General features: G+C 36.0%; 3 protein-coding genes and 1 long non-coding RNA gene across 4 annotated transcripts; all 4 read left to right on the top strand.

Moving 5' to 3' along the window:
• Positions 1-6,258: 6,258 nt before the first annotated feature.
• LOC110115468 lies at positions 6,259-9,524 on the top strand. The gene is made up of 11 exons (XM_020848714.2): positions 6,259-6,372; positions 6,723-6,824; positions 6,917-7,027; positions 7,123-7,239; positions 7,327-7,779; positions 7,880-8,214; positions 8,285-8,384; positions 8,508-8,567; positions 8,653-8,736; positions 8,909-9,025; positions 9,163-9,524. Exons 1-11 carry the CDS (start codon positions 6,313-6,315, stop codon positions 9,463-9,465), a joined length of 1,842 nt encoding a protein of 613 aa, XP_020704373.2. The 5' UTR covers positions 6,259-6,312; the 3' UTR covers positions 9,466-9,524.
• Positions 9,525-10,878: 1,354 nt separating this feature from the next.
• Positions 10,879-11,476, top strand: LOC110115469. The gene is made up of 2 exons (XM_020848715.2): positions 10,879-10,950; positions 11,088-11,476. Exons 1-2 carry the CDS (start codon positions 10,879-10,881, stop codon positions 11,388-11,390), a joined length of 375 nt encoding a protein of 124 aa, XP_020704374.2. The 3' UTR covers positions 11,391-11,476.
• A 4,097-nt stretch (positions 11,477-15,573) lies between these two features.
• On the top strand, positions 15,574-17,602 carry LOC110115413 (pentatricopeptide repeat-containing protein At2g20540-like). The gene has a single exon (XM_020848628.2). It carries the CDS (start codon positions 15,669-15,671, stop codon positions 17,283-17,285), a length of 1,617 nt encoding a protein of 538 aa, XP_020704287.2. The 5' UTR covers positions 15,574-15,668; the 3' UTR covers positions 17,286-17,602.
• Positions 17,603-19,730: 2,128 nt separating this feature from the next.
• Positions 19,731-20,322, top strand: LOC114581047. The gene is made up of 2 exons (XR_003702854.1): positions 19,731-20,023; positions 20,103-20,322. It is a non-coding gene; the product is annotated as an uncharacterized LOC114581047 (long non-coding RNA).
• The last annotated feature ends 1,264 nt before the right edge of the window (positions 20,323-21,586 follow it).

Here is a 21,586-nt window from a genome sequence, read left to right as displayed (position 1 = left end):
AACACATTTATAATAAAATTAAAGCAATTGTCTATGTAACAAAGGTAATGATTATTTATATTTATTAATTCTATAGTCAAATATTAATTATTTTTATCGAGCTTATTCACGTGTTCAAAATCGAACACAAATCGAGCTTTTATCAAGCTTCTTATCGAGCTTAATGTTAAGTTTGTTCACGAACTTCAAATGATGTTGTTCGCGAACATTAATGATCCCGAACGCATTAGTGTTCAAGTTTGTTTATTTAAGAATTGAGTATTTAAAATATTGTTCAAATTTGTTTGTTTAATTAATTAAACGATCGCAAACGAGTTTTAATCGAACCGAACAATGAGTAGCTCGTTGAACGTTTGGTTCGCTTGCAGCCTTACAAAGGAATATCTTTTTATCGAGAAAAAAAATGTAAATATTAGTTTCAAGAAAAATAAATGAATTTTTAAAGAATAAACCGAATTGTAGTGACTTTTATTGAAATGAATAATATGTTAATATAAGAGTGATCTTATATAGGTAATAGAAGAGTGAAATAAATGAAAATAAATAAATAGTAAGAAAATATATTATAATAATAATCTTCCGACTATAAATATTTAATATTTGTTGGAAGTAAATCAAGCAACGAAATAAGCAAAAAAAGAAAATAACATAAATGGCCATTAGGATTTAATATGAAAAAATCGATATCAAGAGGAAACCATCACTACAGGAAAATCGTCAATTACCGGCGGACTATTTTCCGACGGCATTCCGACTTAAATAAAAAAACCGCCGGAAAATGCCGCCGGTAATAATTGATTTTTCTGTAATGAATGTAGTCACACCGCACCAATGAATTCATTATGAAATATGAAGAAATTATACAAATCTCACACTCTCTCTCTCTCTCTCTCTCTCTCTCTCTCTCTCTCTCTCACACACACACACACACATTGTCTCACTTCACTCTTCGTTCTCTTCACAGAATAGACAAATTGTCACGCTTAAATTACACTAGGTTTAGAGTGACATGCAGTGCTCCTCTGTCACTAAGTCAAATATACAGTGTAGCTACACTGCAATCTTCGACGTTGTAGGGCAATGGTGTATAGTTTTAATGCTAGAGAATCTAAATTGGAAAGAATTGAATCTTTTATCATCACAATTAACAACCAGAGCTTACAAATTGCATTCAGAAAATATAAATAGCAAAAACATAATTACATTTCTATTCATTCAATACTTATACCTTGATAAATGCCCAAAATAATATGCAATAGCCATGATATGCAACTAGCAATGATTCATCACTACAATTACAACATGATTGCAAAAAGAGCGAAAGATAGACATGCAAAAGGAAAGTTTAAGCGAGCTGCTCAAATCAACTTCACTTGCTTAAAAATATGTAAAAATCACATAATGAACACATAGCCTAACAAATAACATGTATTTATAGTTGAAATTAATGCACACAACAAAAATAATATTTGTATGAAAAATCATATTCATTTAAATAGTCATTTTTCGTACACATTCTTGTCATTCCAGCATCAAGTGGATCAATCCTATCATATGTGTCATATATCATATATTCATATCAATATCATATCAGTTTAGCTACATATCAATCATGTCTCTTATATCATTCAACCAATCACATCAAGCAATCAATCAATATCATCAGTCAATCAATCATCGTATATCATTTATCATGTGTCATCGATCTTATCTCTCCATCATCAGTTTATCACATCCATCATCGATATTATTCATCATATATATCACATGTCTAGCACATCTATCGTATCTCTTATCAATCATATCTATCATCAGTCATCTGTCTTATCAATCATATCCATCATCCATATATCATATTTGTCATATCTCTTATTGGTCATATCAATCGTGCGTCTTATCTATCATAAGCTTAATTTATTGGTCATATCTATTATATGTCTATCACATTTGTCATATCAATCATCTATTATATAGTCATCTGTCATATATGTCATCAGTCATTGATCTTATCGAACATATGTATTATCAATCTATCACATTTGTCATTGGTTTTGCTAGTCATCTAGTATCCATAATATATGTATAAAATATTAGGTTAAGCTCACATATCAATATGAATGTAAAAATACACATATATGATTGTCCACTTATAACTCTCATTTACCATCTTCCAACTTCTTAGAAGTAGAGCATATCAAAGTAATTCCAACATAGAGTTATTCAGAGCTAACATAGAATTGAATAATCTAGGACAAAGATATAATTGCCATAGTAGAGCATATGATTTCCAACATATAGTTATTTAGATCCAACACAAAATAGAGTAATCCAGAATAGATATATGAGCAAAGCATATTATTTCTAACACAAAGTTATTTATAGCCAACCTAGACTTTTTTTACATGCATTTCATATCATGTATATTATAATAACAAATATCTTGTACATGCATATCTTATGCAATTATAAATACATGTAAATCAATTTAGTATACTCATCAGTATGTATGTATTATGTTAAAATGCATGTTTTGCTAAATAAAAAATAATCATATGTATATCATGTATCTCAAGTCCAAATTCAGCACATTTGTTTCTAACCATTTTGCACTAAATATTTTCCTACTAATTTCAGATAATATATATATATATATATACTGATCGACGAAATTATCATATAAACCAATTAAAACATTTAGAATAAAGATGTCTATCATATATTAAAGTTATACATAGAAAGTTCGTTATAAAGAGAGATTACTTTTTTTATCAATTTCAGGAGGGTACTTTTTTATCAATTTCAGGAGGGAGAAAATGAACTAAACTTAGAATAATTGAAAACATAAGTAGAGCAGATGCCACTTACAATGATAAAAAAAAATTCGTAATAAAAGTGACGGATGAAAAAGTCCCGGAAGATATCTTCTCTCCTGTCTCTCTATCTCTCCTCTCTCCCATCTCTTCTTCTCCTTTTTTCATTCCCCGATAAGGCAACCAAGCGAGGTTGGAATGGCTTGAGTGGTGAGGGATATTTATGTTAAATACATTAAAATATTATTCATTATCCAGCACCACGGCTCCACGAACAATAGTGTTGCTGCATTGCATGTTGAATCTAGAGTCGCCATAAAACATAGACTTCAAACACAATGTCGCAACATTGATGCACAAAATTTTTATATTTCAGAATAAATTCATTTCATAAAATTATGGGTTATTACAACAGTTTTGTAGCGCCCTAATTCATAGCACGGCAACTCAATATACCTATAAAAAATAAAATAAAATTTGATGCAAGGCCCCCAAACCCAAGTAGGGGGAGGATCCGCCGCAACCTCCTGACGAGCTTGATCGACAAAATTGAGGAATGAGTCAATAATACAACTTGATTGATCGTCACAATCAGATTTCACACATAACTAACAATACATTATGATATTTTTAATTTGATAAAATTTTGGAAGTGCTATTTTAATTAAGCATTATTTTGCTTGATAGGTTAAGGCAAGTAGAGCAAATTCGTGAAATATTAACATTTCTGATATAGATAAAGCAGAACAAATTTGTTTGGGAAGATCAGTTGGAAGGATGAACATCAGTGAGAATTAACGCACACGATTCTATTACGTTATCTTCCATTAAACCAGGAATCACTAATTAAGGTAATAATCGAGACATCATTAATAGAAAAAGGTTAGCCGATGACACATTTAAAAGGCTATTGTTGCGGGCTAGAGTATGCATGGCGATAGAGTTAAAATCTTACATCTTAGCATTATATGGATATCCATCTCAAACATAGAGAACTCAAGATTTTTTACATGAAAAATCCTAGAAAGAGAAAAAAACACGGGGCCTGGCCAGTTGAAAATAATTATACTAGAATTCGAGTAGATTACAGTAGGCAGACTCATCCTTGAGGGTGATCATATTACAAATGCCAACTGTATGGTTAAAATCTAGTGACAAACAAGGATGAAAGTCCAGCATCATTTGGTGGACTCATAGAATTTGGTGCTACTTGAAAATTCGGACAGTGGTCCGACAGAAGTCCGACATCAAATGGTGGTCTAGTAAAAACTCTGGGCGCCAAGTGATGGTTTGGCAGAACTTCGGTCGTCAAGTGGTGGTCCGGCAGAACTCTGGAGTTAGGTAGTGGTCCAGCGGAACTTCGGGCCTCAGCTAGTTGTCCGATAGAAGTCTAGGCTTCAAGCAGCGGTCTGACAAAACTCTGGGCCTTAGGTGCTAGTTTGGCAGAAGATCGGGCCTCAGGTGCTGGTCCGGTAGAAGTTCAGGCCTCAGGTGGTGGTCAGGTAGAACTGTAGACCTCAGGTGGTGGTCCGACGGAAGTCCGGGCCTAAGGTGGTCTTTTGACGAAAGTACGAGCCTCAGGCGATGGTCCGATGGAAGTCGGGGCCTCAGGTGGTGGTTCTACAGAAGTACGGCTCTCAGGTGGTAGTCTGTCAAAATTCTGAGCCTGAGGTGGTTGTCCGATAGAAATTTGGGCCTTAAGTGGTGGTCTGGCCAAAGTTTAGGCATGAGGAGGTGGTCCGACAAAAGTTTGGGCATAAGGTGGTGGTCTGGTGGAAGTCCAGGCCTCAGGTGGTGGTCCGACAGAAATCTGGGCCTCAGGTGGTGGTCCAGCAGAATTGCAGGCCTCAAGTGGTGGTCCGGCAGAAATTCGTGCCTCAGGTGGTGGTCTGAAAGAAGTTTGGGCCTGAAGTGGTGGTATGGCAGAACTCTGGGCCTCAAGTGGTGGTCAGGCGGAAGTTCGGGCCTCAGGTGGTGGTCAGGCGGAACTTCGGGCCTCAGGTGGTGGTCCGAAAAAACTCAGAGCCTCAAGTTGTGGTTCGGCAGAGCTTAGGGCCTTAAGTGGTGGTCTGACGGAACTCAGGGCCTCAAGTGATGGTCCGGCATAACTTCAGGCGTCAAGTAATGATCCGGCGGAGCTCAGGGCCTCAAGTGGTGTTTCGGTGGAACTGAGGGCCTCATATGGTGGTCCGACATAGCTCAGGGCCTCAAGTGGTGGTTCGGCGGAGCTCGAGGCCTCAGATGGTGGTCCCGCGGAACTCCAAACGGTGGTCCAGGAGGCAAGGAGGCAAGAGTGATTTCCGATCTCTCTCTTTTCTCCTTAGGCTTAGGTGTCCCTTTTCAAGAGGAAGGAGGAGTCTATTTATATATTTCATAGAGTGGCATGACCCGTAAATAGGAGGAAGATTAAGGGTACATGGGGAGTTGTTTGGATGGACGGTTGATATTGAATCCCTTCATCGTGGTCTATTTGTTAAACATTTGAAGGTCTCAACGATGTCATAATTCCACGATCTTGGGCTCGTTGGATTTGTCTCTTCAAGCCGCTCGATTTGATTATAAGCATGTCACATTTGAAAATCATTTGGTAATCCAAATTGTGGTTTGAACCTTCCAAAAATGCTTTGGGTCCTCTATTTGAACCCATTTGGGCTCAGATTGAGTCAAATTTGGTGTCGTTGGGTTCGTATTTCCGAGACATTCAATTTGACTATAAGTTTGCTGAAATCGGAGTTCGGATGGTCCCAATTTTAATTTCGGAAGATTCCAACTTGATTTTGCCTCTAGATTCATTCCCGGTCAAGATAATTTTTTGATAATGGATCTATAGATTGGGATTCCTTCAATGATAAGATAAATTACCAAACTCAAAGCAAACATAACACCAATGAGAAAAAAAAAAGTTAGAAGTAAATAAAAGTTTTATAATAATTTTCATTTTTGTAAACAGCATTATGTAAAATTAAAGGGGAGAAAACCAACTAATAGGATTGGTAGTAATCTTGTTGAAGACAATTTTGGATTGAGTCCGATCTAAGCTAATAGGATTTGAAATTCAAATCAGGAACCAATAGCTGGAATTAATCTTCTAGCTAGCCATAGAAATCAATTTGAATTTCCAGCCAACAAACTAATCATTAAGCATATCAATCAAAACATTATAATCTTTGACAAGAAGTCTCCTTGTTGTCAGAGGAATCCTAAGATAGTTCATGTGAAGAGAATTAAATTTTACACCAAAAAATGCTCCAAAGAAATTTCCGTATCATCGACAGGGTTTGAAGGCTGATATCTTTTAACTTCATGGATTTTCTTGATAGTCCGTCTCGTCATTCTCTGTGACAGGCAAGTCAGTGCAAACTATACTGTAATGGTTATGGGGACTCGGGATGGTTTGTTAAGAATTGCAGCTTTTTCGCACTTTCACTTTCTTCCTATAGGACTGGTTCTTTTTTGTTTAATAGAGCGGTCGCGAGGAGCAGGACGAGGCGGAGGAGAGGAGATGAATTCCGGAGTATGGATTGCAGAGCAAACCATGAAAGCAGCATCGAAGCACGATAAAGTAAGGACTTTTTGGCAGAAATAAGAGAGGGTTATTGCTTTCCTCTCTGTCTCGGTGTTCTCGACCACCAAAAGTTCGGAATTTTATTGAAATTTGATATGGGTTTGTGGTTTTCTTGTGCTTCGATTGACTGCTTTGTGTTATTGAATTCAATTCCTTCTCGAAAGTAGGTGCTGTGCTTGATTTATGGAGGGGGTGGATTTTTCTAAAACCTTTCTCGTTCTTCCTTTTATTTTATTATTATTTTTTCACAACTGTCGGTTTCTTAGCACTTCATGTTAGTGTTTCCATAAGTATTTGTTTTAGAATTGTCCCATTTTCTTCTCAAGTTGCCTCTCTCTCTTTTTCAGGGAGGAAACTCTTCCATTTCAATCCAGCATACAATGGGTGCTTCGATTTCAATCTCCTCCCATGCGGACAACGAGAGCAACTCAAATCAGAAAGAAAGCGAGGTATTTTGAGAAACTGTCTATCTTCCTTCGTTAACCAGCAAACAATCTTTACTAATGCAACTTTCTTCTGTAAATCGCTTTCCGTGAAGAAGATGGAGGAGAGGAAGTCGGAGGCGTCGGATAGGTGCGAATTAAAAGATTCCTACAATGGCCCAAAACGAAGCATGTGGAGGAGGGAAAGGAAAATTGCTCTGCTACAAGATGTATACTTTTCTTGATTCATTCCGGCTTGCAATTCCACCCTTTTCAATATATGAGCTTCTATTTACAGTTCTCTTCCAACTAAAATAAATTGCAGGTTGATAAGCTGAGGAAGAAGCTTAAGCATGAAGAGAATGTCCACAGAGCCTTGGAGAGAGCTTTTACAAGGCCATTGGGTGCTCTTTCTCGCCTCCCTCCTTTTCTCCCTTCACAAGTAAATGCATTCAACAAGTTTACTTTGGCATTCTTTTCATGTTCAAGAAAATTAACTCTGAATTTCTATTCTTTCCTTTATCTCAAGACCTTAGAGCTTCTTGCTGAAGTTGCTGTGTTAGAGGAGGAGGTGGTTAAGCTGGAAGCCCAAGTACTGAATTTTAGGCAAGGTCTCTACCAGGAGGCCATCTACATTTCTTCAACCAAAACAAACATGGAAAATGGAGTGGAAATGTGCCATGTTGGATTCCCATCACAGAATGCAAAGAATTCAGAGCAGTACAAAGCTCCCTCTCTTTTAACTGATTCTAATCCTTCAATCAGCTACAATTCGTCTTCAATGCGGTGGTCTTCCGATGGATATCTCAACCTGTCTTCCTCTACTCGGTTCTCGAATGGAAAACAGATTCCTAAGAAACTCATTTCTTCATTTGCTGAAGACCATAGGGGAAAAGAAAATCAGTCGAGTATAAATACTGCCATGAATGTCAAGCAATCATTTGTGAAGAAAGCTTCGGGATCAAGAATTCTGGATTCTCAGGTGAACTAGTTACCGTGAACCTCTTGTCAAAACTGTTAATTATGGTAAATTGTACTGTTTGTGAATTCATAGCGATTTTGTTGCTTGTTTCATTCCACAGCCGGAATGCCACGAAACTGACAAGGAGAGACAACAAGCTCCTCGCATTCAAGGTAGTTCTAATGAGAAGGCGTGTGAAGAGATAAGTGATGCAAACAAGTTGTCAGAGGAGATCTTGAGATGCCTCTTAAGCATTTTAGCACAGAATGAGATGTGTCGATCAGTATCAGGCACTTCTGGCACTTCAAAGGATGTAGACTTTCAGGACCCTTATGGTATTTGCAAAGAATTTGGATGGAGAGACATTGGCCCATACAAACATCTTCATGTTTTGGATTCAAGCTCAATTGATACAAATCTTATCTCAGAATTTGCGATTCGTTCTCAAAAACTAAAGTGAGTTTTTTTTAATGGATAAAATGATTTCTTTTCTCCTCATTTTCGTAAGAATTTTAATTCAATTTAGGCTACTACTCGGGAAGCTTGCATCTGTTTTTATATCAGAGCTTACTCAACAGCAAAAGCTTGCATTCTGGATTAATGTTTATAATTCATGCATGATGAATGTAAGCTTATTCTTTCATATTTGTTCAATACTATTTGCTTCATCTCTGTAGATTGTTTCAGTTTGAACATTTATAATTTGACATAATAGTAAAGCAGTTCATGAAATCCTTGTTGTTTTCCAGGCTTTTCTCGAGAATGGTATACCTACTACACCAGAGATGGTAATCGCGCTGATGCCGAAGGTATCTTACCTTCTTTCTCGACATATCATAGCTATTCTTGACAGAATCAATCTCTAACAACAGCTCTTTTCCTCTTGTTATTCAGGCAATAGTAAATGTTGGTGGGCATTTGTTCAGTGCAATGATTATCGAGCACTTCATACTTAGATTGCCTTACTATTGGAAGCATGTGAGTGGGCCTTGTATCATTTGCTTCAAATTTTTGTCGACTAAGGTTTCGTTTGGGACGTCTTTTTTAGTACTTCTTAAAACAGTTTTTGTACTAAAAAACTTCTTTGAGAAGCACTAAAAAAATCATTTCAAAGGAAGCCTAAATAATCAAAATTGATTCTACTTTACAGACCTCACCCAAGCGATTAAAAGGCGAGGAGGCGACAAGGTGGAGCATGTTTGGATTAGATTGGCCTGAACCATTGGTCACATTTGCTCTTTCATGTGGAAGTTGGTCCTCCCCTGCGGTAATTTGACCAAATTTAATTTGTTTTTTCCTCCTTCACTATACCTTAAATTGATTCCAGAAAAGTTTGTGCATCTAAATGCTTCCGGCTTACAATTCAATCAGTGATGGTTGTAGCATGTTCTAATTTTATACTAGGTGAGAGTCTACACTGCTTCTCAAGTAGAGCAGCAGCTTGAAGACAGCAAGAGGGATTACTTGCAAGCTGCGATTGGCGTTTCAACGCCGAGCCGATTGGCAATACCGAAGCTTTTGGATTGGTACCTCGTTGATTTTGCAAAAGATATGGAGTCTCTAATGGATTGGATTTGCCTGCAACTGCCAACAGAACTTAGGAATGATGCAGTTCAGTGCCTTGAAATAGGTAGGAAGAGTGCAATTCCTCAGCCAATACAAGTGCTTCCATATGAGTTCAAATTCAGATACCTTTTGGAGCCATAGCCGTCTCTCTTCAATTTGCTTAACACAAATATGATCGAACATTCTCAAGCATTGTTTGGTTTTTGCTTACATGTTCATAATTACCGAGAGATTATTCTGTGTGGACACCAGACAGGAAGAATCGTCTGATTTTGTTTCTGCGAATAGTAAGAACGTAGCATGAACAGTAAAAACACAGAGACAAACCGGACAGTGCTCGCCGTCTAGTGTCCAATTCATCCATAGTTAACACAGCGAAGAATTATGGAGTCTTTGATGTGTGTGATAATTGTCTTGAGTGCTGCGTTTGTTGAGGCTATTTAATGTACAAATATGTTGAACATTTTCAAGCATTTGTCAATGGAGTAAAGTATGACAGCAAAAAAGAAAAAATACTTAAAAAGGAAAGGAATGTAGGTACCGATATTTGTTTTCATATGATACCATCACAATCATCTGTACCAATTACAGTTTCCTCCCGTACCCTGCACGGCTAAAACAGTAAACTATATTCTATGATTTAATTATAAGATTTATACTGCAAGAGGCCTCAATGATCATTTGATGCGAATAATGAGAGCATCATTAAAGAGTCCTCTAATTAATAATCCTTAGATGTCTCATTTCTTGCTGGCAAATGGTATAGAGAGTGGGAGAAGAGTAGGCAAAGAGAAAGTATTAAGTCCCTTTCTTGATGCTGTTATGGGAGAAGGCTGGATCTTACCTGGGTGGCAACCTTTATTCTGGTTGGACAATATAGAATACATATGCATCTCTTTTTATTTTTGGAAAATTTAAGGAGGGTCCTACGCATTAAATAAAAAAGAAATTATAAATCTTTAGTAAACCCTCGGCTCCATAAAAATACAAAATTTAAAGTAGAACCTACGAGCCCATGATTTAATCTATTATAATAAAAAGAGAAAAACAAGGAAAGCAACTAAATAAGTAAATCATCAAGAAGGCCTAAAGCCATCTAATAGAGGAATCACATAAGGCACGACAACAACAATCAACCCCAACCAACAGAAGCAGCAAAATACTACATTAACTTGTAAAAAAGATAAGCAAAGGACAACTAAAATAGAGGAAAATGATCCAATAACCCCCACTGCAACTTTGGATAAGATCCCACAAGCATCCACGGCACACAATCAACCCCAACCCAAAAACTACAAAGGCAACAACCACCCAACTAGCAAAGGGAAATAACCACCAAAGAAAGACCAAACCGGACAAAAAACAAATTTTTGTCGACTAAGGTTTCGTTTGGGACGTCTTTTTTAGTACTTCTTAAAACAGTTTTTGTACTAAAAAGCTGCTTTAAGAAGCACTAAGAAAATAATCCCAAAGGAAGCCTAAATAATCAAAATTGATTCTACTTTACAGACCTCACCCAAGCGATTAAAAGGCGAGGAGGCGACAAGGTGGAGCATGTTTGGATTAGATTGGCCTGAACCATTGGTCACATTTGCTCTTTCATGTGGAAGTTGGTCCTCCCCTGCGGTAAGTTGACCAAATTTAATTTGTTTTTTCCTCCTTCACTATACCTTAAATTGATTCCAGAAAAGTTTGTGCATCTAAATTCTTCCGGCTCACAATTCAATCAGTGATGGTTGTAGCATGTTTTAATTTTATAATAGGTGAGAATCTACACTGCTTCTCAAGTAGAGCAGCAGCTTGAAGACAGCAAGAGGGATTACTTGCAAGCTGCGATTGGCGTTTCAATGCCGAGCCGATTGGCAATACCGAAGCTTTTGGATTGGTACCTCGTTGATTTTGCAAAAGATATGGAGTCTCTAATGGATTGGATTTGCCTGCAACTGCCAACAGAACTAAGGAATGATGCAGTTCAGTGCCTTGAAATGGGTAGGAAGAGTGCAATTCCTCAGCCAATACAAGTGCTTCCATATGAGTTCAAATTCAGATACCTTTTGGAGCCATAGCCGTCTCTCTTCAATTTGCTTAACACAAATATGATCGAACATTCTCAAGCATTGTTTGGTTTTTGCTTACATGTTCATAATTAACGAGAGATTATTCTGTGTGGACAATCGTCTGATTTTGTTTCTGCGAATAGTAAGAACGTAGCATGAACAGTAAAAGCGCAGAGACAAACCGGTCAGCGCTCGCCGTTTGTGTTTGGTTTTTGCTTACATGTTCATAATTACCGAGAGATTATTCTGTGTGGACACCAGACAGGAAGAATCGTCTGATTTTGTTTCTGCGAATAGTAAGAACGTAGCATGAACAGTAAAAACACAGAGACAAACCGGACAGTGCTCGCCGTCTAGTGTCCAATTCATCCATAGTTAACACAGCGAAGAATTATGGAGTCTTTGATGTGTGTGATAATTGTCTTGAGTGCTGCGTTTGTTGAGGCTATTTAATGTACAAATATGTTGAACATTTTCAAGCATTTGTCAATGGAGTAAAGTATGACAGCAAAAAAAAAAAAAAACTTAAAAAAGGAAAGGAATATAGGTACCGATATTTGTTTTCATATGATACCATCACAATCATCTGTACCAATTACAGTTTCCTCCCGTACCCTTCACGGCTAAAACAGTAAACTATATTCTATGATTTAATTATAAGATTTATACTGCAAGAGGCCTCAATGATCATTTGATGCGAATAATGAGAGCATCATTAAAGAGTCCTCTAATTAATAATCCTTAGATGTCTCATTTCTTGCTGGCAAATGGTATAGAGAGTGGGAGAACTGAGAAGAGTAGGCAAAGAGAAAGTATGGAGTTCCTTTCTTGATGCTGTTAAGAGATAAGGCTGGATCTTACCTGGGTGGCAACCTTTATTCTGGTTGGACAATATAGAATGCATCTATTTTTTTTTTTTTTTTTTTGGAAAATTTATAGAGGGTCTTACGCATTAAATAAAAAAGAAATTACAAGTCTATAGTGAACCCTCGGCTCCATAAAAATACAACATTTAAAGTAAAACATACGAGTCGATAATTCAATCTATTACAATCAAAAATAAAAATAAGGAAAACAACCAAATAAACAAACCAGCAAGAAGGCCTAAAGCCATCTAATAGAGGAACCACATAAGGCACAAGCAGCATGACAACAACAATCAGCCCGAACCAACAGAAGCAGCAAATTACCATAGTAAATTGTAAAAGAGATAAGGAAAGAACAGGCAAAACGTAGGAAAATGAAACAATAACCCCAACTGCAACATCGTATAAGAACCCACAAGCATCCAAGACACACAACCAGCCTCAGAACAAAAAATCACAAAGTCAATAAACACTCAACTAACAAAAAAGAAAACACAAAAAGAAAGGCCAAATGGGCCAAAAGACAGGAAAGCAAAGAAGAAAAGTTAAAATACACAAATAGGTGGTTTATAATTTTTCATCTTCTTCTTCTTTCGCCAACATTTCAAGAGAAACCCTCACATTTAAATTGCACTCATCATTTAAGCAATTAGATAATCACATATGCATCTCATTTTAATATGTTAATTATAAGTTTTGGCTATCTTAATTGGCCTAAATGTCAAATGAAAAAGAAATAATGCTTCTACTAACTGTATCAAGCTGTCCTTTTGTTGTGTAGTAAGAAATGGAAAGTGATTTATCAAATGCCAATCTGAGCCTGATGATGCTTTCTGTTTAGAGCAACGGAGTGGTGGGCACGTTCTGACGGAAACAGCATGTTTTTCGTTTAAATGGGATTCGGCTTCTTCTTTGTTACTGACGTCATGATGACAGTTCGTTGAGGTGAGACGGAAAAAACTATGCAAACCCAATTTTATTTATTTTTTTAAGCACTACTCTTCAAGAAAACACATAAATCGTGCTTGTTGATGAGAAATTTTTATTTGGTCCGGTGAATGAACGTAGAGCCACGTTCGTCCGGCACTGAGATCGCACCACGTAGAATGCACAAAATCACGTATTTTTCGGTTTTGCTCGACAATAACGAGAAATACCATTGTGTGAAGACAAATACCGAGCAATACCGAGTAATACCAAGCAATACAGAACAATACCGAGTTTTTTTTAGAAAAACTCGGTATTGGTCTTCACATAGCGGTATTTCTTCTTATTGCCAAGCAATACCGAGCAAATACCGAGTAACTTAGTGGTGACTGCACGTAGAGCTACGTCCAGTCACCGGACGTAATAATTGTTCGTTGATGAGGGGATTGGAGACATAAGGGAAGGATATAGATAAAATTAGCCTCTAACGGTTTACTTGTGTAGCTATGTATGTAATTTAATTTTGTTTCATTAAACAAGGAACTTATAATGAAAAATAAATTTTAATGAAGTGTCTAAGGATTTAATTAATGTGTCTAAATTATAAAATTTTAAATGATTAATCCAAAAAGCCCCTCTTCTTTGAAACTACCAATCATGTGAAGTTGTGTGTACATATAAAATTATTTTTTGTTTAGAAAAGAATATGCCTTTTTCAAAAAAATTATGTGATGTTCAATTTTGGAATGTTTCAAATGCGATCATATTCAAATTAGAGTAAAAATAATTTCATATAAATTTTAAATTAATAATTTTGACCTAATTTGAATTCATTATTAGCCATAATAAAATCTATTCATTTCAAGTAGAGCCAATTCGGTCCAAATTATAAATCAAGTAAGATAATTTTTTGAGTCATATTGAACGTTGAAAATTAGATCGTGAACCGTCGGCTTGATTCATCTTAAAAAGCAGCCTGTATCAAATTAGCATGAATTGATAAGAACTGTTGGTCGAATTATTGAACCTATATGATTTAAAATATTAAATAGATTAATTTAATAAATTTTGGAACACTATATTAAATTAAACTTAATAAATAATTTAAATTTTGTGTGTTTTAATTTTATAATGAGTATTAAATTTTTATAATAATTATTTATTAACAAGCCGCAACAACCCATTGCTTTTTTTGATAATGTGAATACTATTTATTTTTTATTAATCATACTTAATTATTTATTGATTTTTTTTAATAATACTCTATTAAAAATTATATTTATTTATTTATTAATGATAAGCGATCTTATATGAATGATTTATAGATGCAACTTTATAATATGAATTAAGTATATGATTTATAGTTGTAAATTAATATATAATATAAAATAATAATAATTTATGTTAAATTTATTAATTTTTATGTAAACTAAATTTATTTTTTAATCACAAATTTATATTATTGCATAATTATTATATCATTTATTTTTAATTTGAATAATTTTAATTATATTTATTATATCATCCAATTTCATCTCATTTGAATCCCTCAAAAATATTTTTTGCCCTAATTTTTATCAATCAAATAATTGAGATAAGCCTAATGATCACTAAAAAGCCAAACAAATCAATGAACCATGACTCAACCACTAGCACTCAAATCACCAATTTGGTATCATTGTTATAGTGCAATAGTGAGTGTTTTCTTACAATTATCAAAATATTGAATCCGTAAAATCATTAAATTAAATGAAGTTAAACTCTTAAATATTGAGATCGTTTATGGGATAGGTGACTTCTGTCACCCATTGTCACATTGGGTGTATAAGTTTATACACTTCAACAGCACGGGACATAACGAAATAATTGACCTCAACTCTCAGAACAAATCATAAACGTTAAAATAGATGAAAGCCTATTTTGTAGGCATAAGAGAATTGCATATAATTATAAGTAGTTAGAAATAAACTAAAGAAGTAACTAATATTTTATTTAATCAATAAAGTCCATAACAAGAACATAACATATAAGCAATATCAAATAGTAGAAAAGAAACATTTATAAAAACACCCAAAATAAATGGAAGTACAAATAGAGCTATATACTCAACTTTTTGTTGAACTAAATGCCTTAAACACTAGCATACTAGTATATAATATAGTACAAAAAATTATAATTCTAGCACATTATATAATCAATATTTTTCTTACAATTATCCAATCAAGGAGTCATATCTTGAGCCCTAGCTCATCAATCACCAATATATTACAAACAGTTATGATTCTATATTGTTGCACAAGGCATCCTCAACAGGGCAAATTATTAGCTGCTACAGTGACCTGCGCTTTATTATAGACAGAAGTTCGGATGCTCTCTGTTCGGTGACCTGATGCAATAATTTGCCCCTCAACAGCCACTGGATGGTGCTGGCTTCCACGAGCAGACGCCGATCCGGCTATCCACCAGCACCGCTGCCGGCAGCGCCGCTTGTTCGATGAGAGGAAATTCCACCTGGTTAGTCAGAGAAATTGAGGACCAAATCTTTCTCCAATTAAGAAAATGCACCAGTCTCCAAGAACTAAAGAAGATCCACGCTCAAATCCTGGTCTCTTTCCTCTCCCAAAGCAGCTTCCTTTCAACCCAAATCATCAACATCTGCAACGTCAATGGCAGAATCGATTGTGCTCGTCAAGTCTTCAACCAAGTTCTCGATCCCAATATATTCCTTTACAACGCCATGATCAAAGCTTGCACCCAAAGCCTCCGTTTCATCGAAGCTATCGATCTCTACAAGCGAATCCTAAGCCGCTCAAAATCAGGCGATAGATTTACTTATCCTTTCGTCCTCAAAGCTTGCGCAGGGCTTGTTCATCATCAACTTGGGAAGCAGATTCATCTCCGAACAATCACTTCCGGTCTGAGCTCTAATCCTTTTGTCAACAATTCTCTTATAGAGATGTACGCCAAGGTAGATGATTTGATTAACGCGCAGAAGGTGTTCGACGAATTGTCCCTTAAAGACCCGGTTGCCTGGAACATACTGATCAGCAGTCATGCGAGGTTAGGGCAGATGAAGAAAGCCATTGATATCTTCAATTCCATGCCGAATAGAACCTTAGTCTCCTGGACTATAATCATCTCCTCTCACTCAATGGCTGGTCGTTATTCTGAAGCAATTGCAATTTTTCGCTGTATGCAAATGGAAGGTTTCGAGCCTGATGAAGTGAGCATTGTCTCCGTTCTGGCCGCGTGTGATATCGAGCTTGGAAAATGGATTCAGCTCTATTCAGAAAAACATGGATTTCTCCAGAAAACTTTTGTTTGCAATGCTTTGATTGAAATGCACTGTAGGTGTGGGAGCATTGAGCAAGCTCTACAGATTTTCAAAAAAACTCCTGAAAAAGATGTTATTTCCTGGAGCACTATGATTTTGGGTCTTTCGATGAATGGGAGAGGAGAAGAAGCTGTGAAACTGTTTGTACAAATGGAGGACGAGAGAAGAGTAAGGCCAAATGGTGTGACTTTTCTTGGGCTATTAACTGGATGCGCTCATACTGGGTTGGTGCAACAAGGGCTTCAGTATTTCAGTTCGATGAAAGAGATTTATGGAATTGAACCTGGAGTCGAGCATTATGGTTGTATCGTCGATCTTCTGAGTCGATCGGGATTCATCTCTTCTGCTGTGGAGTTCGTCGATAACATGCCGATTTCACCGGATGCACCTATCTGGGGTTCTCTGCTCAGTGCCTGTGCAAGTCATGGAAATGTAGAAGTAGCAGCAATGGCGATGGAGGAGTTGGCGAAGCTGGAACCAGATGACTTAGGAAACTATGTGCTTCTATCAAACATGTATGCTGGAGAGAAAATGTGGGAAGATGTGGGGAATATGAGGAGATTAATGAGAAACAGGTTTTTGAAGAAAAAGCCTGGATGCAGCTCTATACAAGTTGGTGATGGAGTTCAAGTGTTCATGTCTGGGGATGGGAGACACTTAAGAAATGTTGACATGGCTGATATGTTAGCTATGGTTGCCAGGAAAATTGGAGATTTTAGCAGTATAGAAAGTGAGGTAGAAGATAATGATTATTTTGAGGCATTTTTGTTTTTGTAAGGTCTGAAAGGAATGGAAATTGTTTGGTTTTTTGGGGGCTACTTGGCAACAAGTAGCAACAACAACAACATCAAGTCTTTGTCCAACTAAGTGTGGGGTCAGCTACATGAATCCTTTTTCATCATTGTGTCCTGTTAAAAGTCAAATTCTCATTTAAATCTAATAAAGAAAGATCATTTCTAATATTTTCTAACCAAGTCTTTTTAGGTCTACCTCTACCTTTTTTAACATAAGTCAAATCTAATACCTCAATTTTCCTAACAGGGTCATCGGAAGGCTTTTGTTTAATGTGATCAAACAATCTAAGGTAACTCTCTCTAATATTATCTTTCATTGGAGCTACTCCAACCTTTTCACGTATATTATGCTCATTTCATATCCTATCTCTAAGGGTAAAGTCACTCATCCACTTGAGCATCCTCATTTCCTCATTATGCTTCTCTTTTAATGGCCAACATTCAGCATCATAAAGCATTGCAGTTCTCACCACCATCTTATAGAATTTTCCCTTAAGTTTGAGGGGGACTTTTCTATCGCACAACAAGCCCGATGCATTCCACTTCAACCATTCAACGTGAATTCTGCTAATAATATCCCCATCTAGTTTACGATCACTCAGAATAATAGATTCAAGATATCTAAAAAATGTACTCTTGTAGGATTTAAATTAGGATTTAGTGAATCTTGTAAATTTAGATTTATTAAATCCTTAGGGTGTAAAATTTTGGGGAAAAAAAAAAACAAAGAGTTATGATTCTAGTACAACAGATGGCCATTTCTTGCAATTATCAATTAAATGATTCATATCTTAAGTGATAGCATTCCAATCCTCAGTATACTATCAAAAACTATAATTCTAATGCAACAATTAGTCTTCCCTTCTTTTATTTTACTGTTGGATGTGTTGCTATATTATTATCATTCATCTCATGCTATAATTACATTTCCAGGGACAAATCTACTTTCATGAAGCTAGGAACGAACATTAAGTGATCAGTAGGGGCATATATGACAGATTGATTGTTGTACCTATTAGCACATAAATGTATTTACGGTTTTATCCTCTGTTTTTATATTTAAAGCTACTGTAACCCGTGTACAGGTTAATAACATTAATTTCCCTCTTTACTGCTTCCGTCTTCTTCTTCCTGCCGCTGCTGTTCTCTTTCATGGTAAAAAACGGGCAATAGAAGAGGGTAGCAGCAGCAAATCCACATAAAGACGAGCAAAACAACCACACATATAAAAAAATATTAGGAAGAAGCACCTGCAAGAGTGCAAACAAACAAAATCATTCTGCAACAAGCAGCCAGAAGGGCACCATAAAAATACCAATGGTCACCAACGGACATACCATCAACCACCTTAATAAAAGGAAACCAGCAAATCCCAAACAAACAAAACAAGACCCTACAAGGAGCAACAACCAACCAATTCTCAAAGCACTTGAGAGCACAACCAGCAGGCCAAGCCAAATGCGAACTCGCAAAGGAAAAAAGAAAACCCAAAATTTTTTGGATTTCCTCCACTTGCGTTTACTAACTTTTTTAAAGAAATTCTCCTCGGCTATTTGAATCACATTTAATTCATCAATTCCCTTAAATGCATTAATGGCACATCCATCTTTTCCTCAGTATCTCAATCAGAGGCTGAATCACATTCATCAAGCCAATCACCTTGAATCACCACACTCTCCTTCAAGTTGACAGCTAAATGAGCTAGCAAATCATCATTAGCAATAAGAGAAATAGGAATATCAATGAGAGGGGCAGGGGCATTCAAATCAACATTTATTTCATCATCTACAACAACATTATCATTAATAGGTAAATTCTCGTAATCCAACTCAACATTCACATCAAGTAAATTTGAAGCCAAACTACCTGCAGGGCAAGTAGCCTCAGGCCTCAAAGGAGTAGATTCATAACCATCATCCTCGTTACCACCAACAATAAAACTAGGGGTGGCGCCCATATTGAGATACTCAGGAATGACGCCCACTTTAAGATCCTCTTTGTTGCTACAAGAAATCAAAGGCAAATCAGCAATTGATACGTCAACACCCCCATCAATTAAAACGACATTATTAATATCCACATTCACCTCATTAACCATATGACAGCCATTATCCTCATTAACCACTAGAGCTTTGATCGGCGAAACAACGATTATCCTCATTTACCTATTGGAAATGCTAATGGAAACTATTCATACTAAGTAAATATTAATTTTTTTTAAAAATGAATATGATTTTTAAAAAATGAATAATAAATTTTCTTATGCTCTAATTGATTTTTAAAATACTATTAACATATTTCATGCACTTATAGGTAGTCATACATATTTCATAATTTATATATAATTTGATATCAATAATATTTATAAATATTCAACTAATTAAATTAAACCATTCATTTACATCTAATCCAACGATTCAAAGATTCACCCATCGCTTACCCTCACCGTTCTCAAAACAGCTTCAAATACTCTTCTCGTTCCTAGAATTTGTCCTAATCTTCCTCCTCCAAGATGGCGAGAATGAAGCAAACCGCGTAAGTCGACTGGTGGAAATCCGGAAATTCTCGAAGTTAACGTCACGACTTCCTCGGTTCTATATCGTCGACGGATTCTTGAATTTAGGTACGTAGATTTGGGGAAGACAAACGAGGGCTCCGGACATTATAGACAATGAACGGAAAGAGAAGGGCTTCAGACATCCCTCGCTGGAGCACCAGCAGGTATGCCCATTATAACCCTAGGAGGCTGTTTGGATGTAGGATTTAGCTTGTTTCGTATCTGTTTTGCCTTAAATTCCAGATTTATTCGGCGATGAAGTGCGGGAAAAAGGTGCGATAACGAGATCCCACCGCTGCGTAACTTCATCGCTGTAGAAGGCGGAGAGGGTTATCGGCGAGCTTCCATCGCTTATCCGCAACAGGATGCGAAAAAACGAGGCGGAGAAGAAGTACGATCGCTCAGCAAAGGAAAAACTTGTTTTGGTGGTTTTTTTAATTATGAAAAGGATTTCCAGCGGAAATTTTGACATATTTCTTTTTCGAGTGAATTTTTTCTCGCTAGTGATTAATTCTTAGGGCATCTCCAACCTAAAACCTCATTTTTCACCCTAAAATGCAGTAATACGCTAAAATATAGTAACTTGTTTTCAAACAAATTCCATTTTCTAATAAAAAAAATATATATATATATTCCTAGTATATTCTTTTTCATACTTCATTTCATATATTTTTAATCATAAATTTTATTTATCAAATTTTATCTTTATTTTTATTTTAATGTTGTATCTTAAATTAATTAATTATGTAAAAAATATTTAGATTTCTACAAAAATAAGATCCTTCTAATTTATTATTTCTTAATTAGTAATTAAAATTTTTTAAACTTGAATCTTTAAAATTGATAATTATTTTTCGAATTAAAAAAAAAAAAACAAATGGCTGGTGAACGGTACGATGTCAATATTGACGTCGATCTGTTCATTTGCGATGAAATAGTGTCAAAATTGTCGCTCGATTGGAGCAACAGTAGAACGGCAAACGATTGTTTGTCGTTCCATTAGAGATGCCCTTATGTGTTTTACCGCGGAAAATTTTTCGGTAGAAATGTATTTTCTAATGGAAATTTGTCGATATCCTTTTAAAAATTCTGCAAGAAAATGTCAAAATAACCTCTGCCGGAAATTAGTCATTTTCTGTAGTGGTTTTCTTGTTCAAACTATTTTTAAGACGCAAAAAAAAAACAATATTTTAAAAAAAATTATGATTAAGATTTGAAAAGTAGAGTGGAAAGAAAGTTTCTCAAAATCAGGTCTTTGGTTGGATTTGAAAACTATCATTTTTCTCAAAAAAAAAAAAAAAAAAAAAATGTCATGATAACTAACCAAATGATAAATAGGTCATGCTCCAACTTATTAAAAATAGTACAAAAATCAAGAAAACTGAAATCTGAACTCTTAGGGCAACTCCAATGGAACGGCAAACACTTTGCCGTTCTTGCTTTGCTCCAACCGGCCGTCATTTTTCACGCCATTTGATCGCGGATGAACAGTGCGACGTCAATATTGACGTTGCACTGTTTGCTTTGCCATTCTTTTATCTCTACCGAACTTTGGGAAAAAGGCGCGAATGAAGAGAACGACGGTTTACGGGGCAAAATGGCGTTCCATTAAAGATGAATCATAGCATTTTTTGGTTTCACTGTAATTTTCGATTGGATATGCCTTTAAAGGGTGAATTCATTTGGAAGATGAAACTTCCTATGAATCACCGCCAAGGCTTCATAAA

The sequence above is a fragment of the Dendrobium catenatum genome, unplaced genomic scaffold, assembly GCF_001605985.2.
Source record: "Dendrobium catenatum unplaced genomic scaffold, ASM160598v2 fragScaff_scaffold_1483, whole genome shotgun sequence".
Lineage (NCBI taxonomy): Eukaryota > Viridiplantae > Streptophyta > Magnoliopsida > Asparagales > Orchidaceae > Dendrobium > Dendrobium catenatum.
This window is presented reverse-complemented; position numbering and strand designations above follow the sequence as displayed.

Coding starts and splice junctions, on each gene's coding strand:
- LOC110115469 (XM_020848715.2), top strand. CDS start 10,879: ATGTTTGGATTAGATTGGCCTGAACCATTGGTCACATTTGCTCTTTCA. Junction 10,951..11,087: donor GAAGTTGGTCCTCCCCTGCG/GTAAGTTGACCA, acceptor ATTTTATAATAG/GTGAGAATCTACACTGCTTC.
- LOC110115468 (XM_020848714.2), top strand. CDS start 6,313: ATGAATTCCGGAGTATGGATTGCAGAGCAAACCATGAAAGCAGCATCG. Junction 6,825..6,916: donor CAAATCAGAAAGAAAGCGAG/GTATTTTGAGAA, acceptor TCCGTGAAGAAG/ATGGAGGAGAGGAAGTCGGA. Junction 7,028..7,122: donor AAATTGCTCTGCTACAAGAT/GTATACTTTTCT, acceptor AATAAATTGCAG/GTTGATAAGCTGAGGAAGAA.
- LOC110115413 (XM_020848628.2), top strand. CDS start 15,669: ATGAGAGGAAATTCCACCTGGTTAGTCAGAGAAATTGAGGACCAAATC.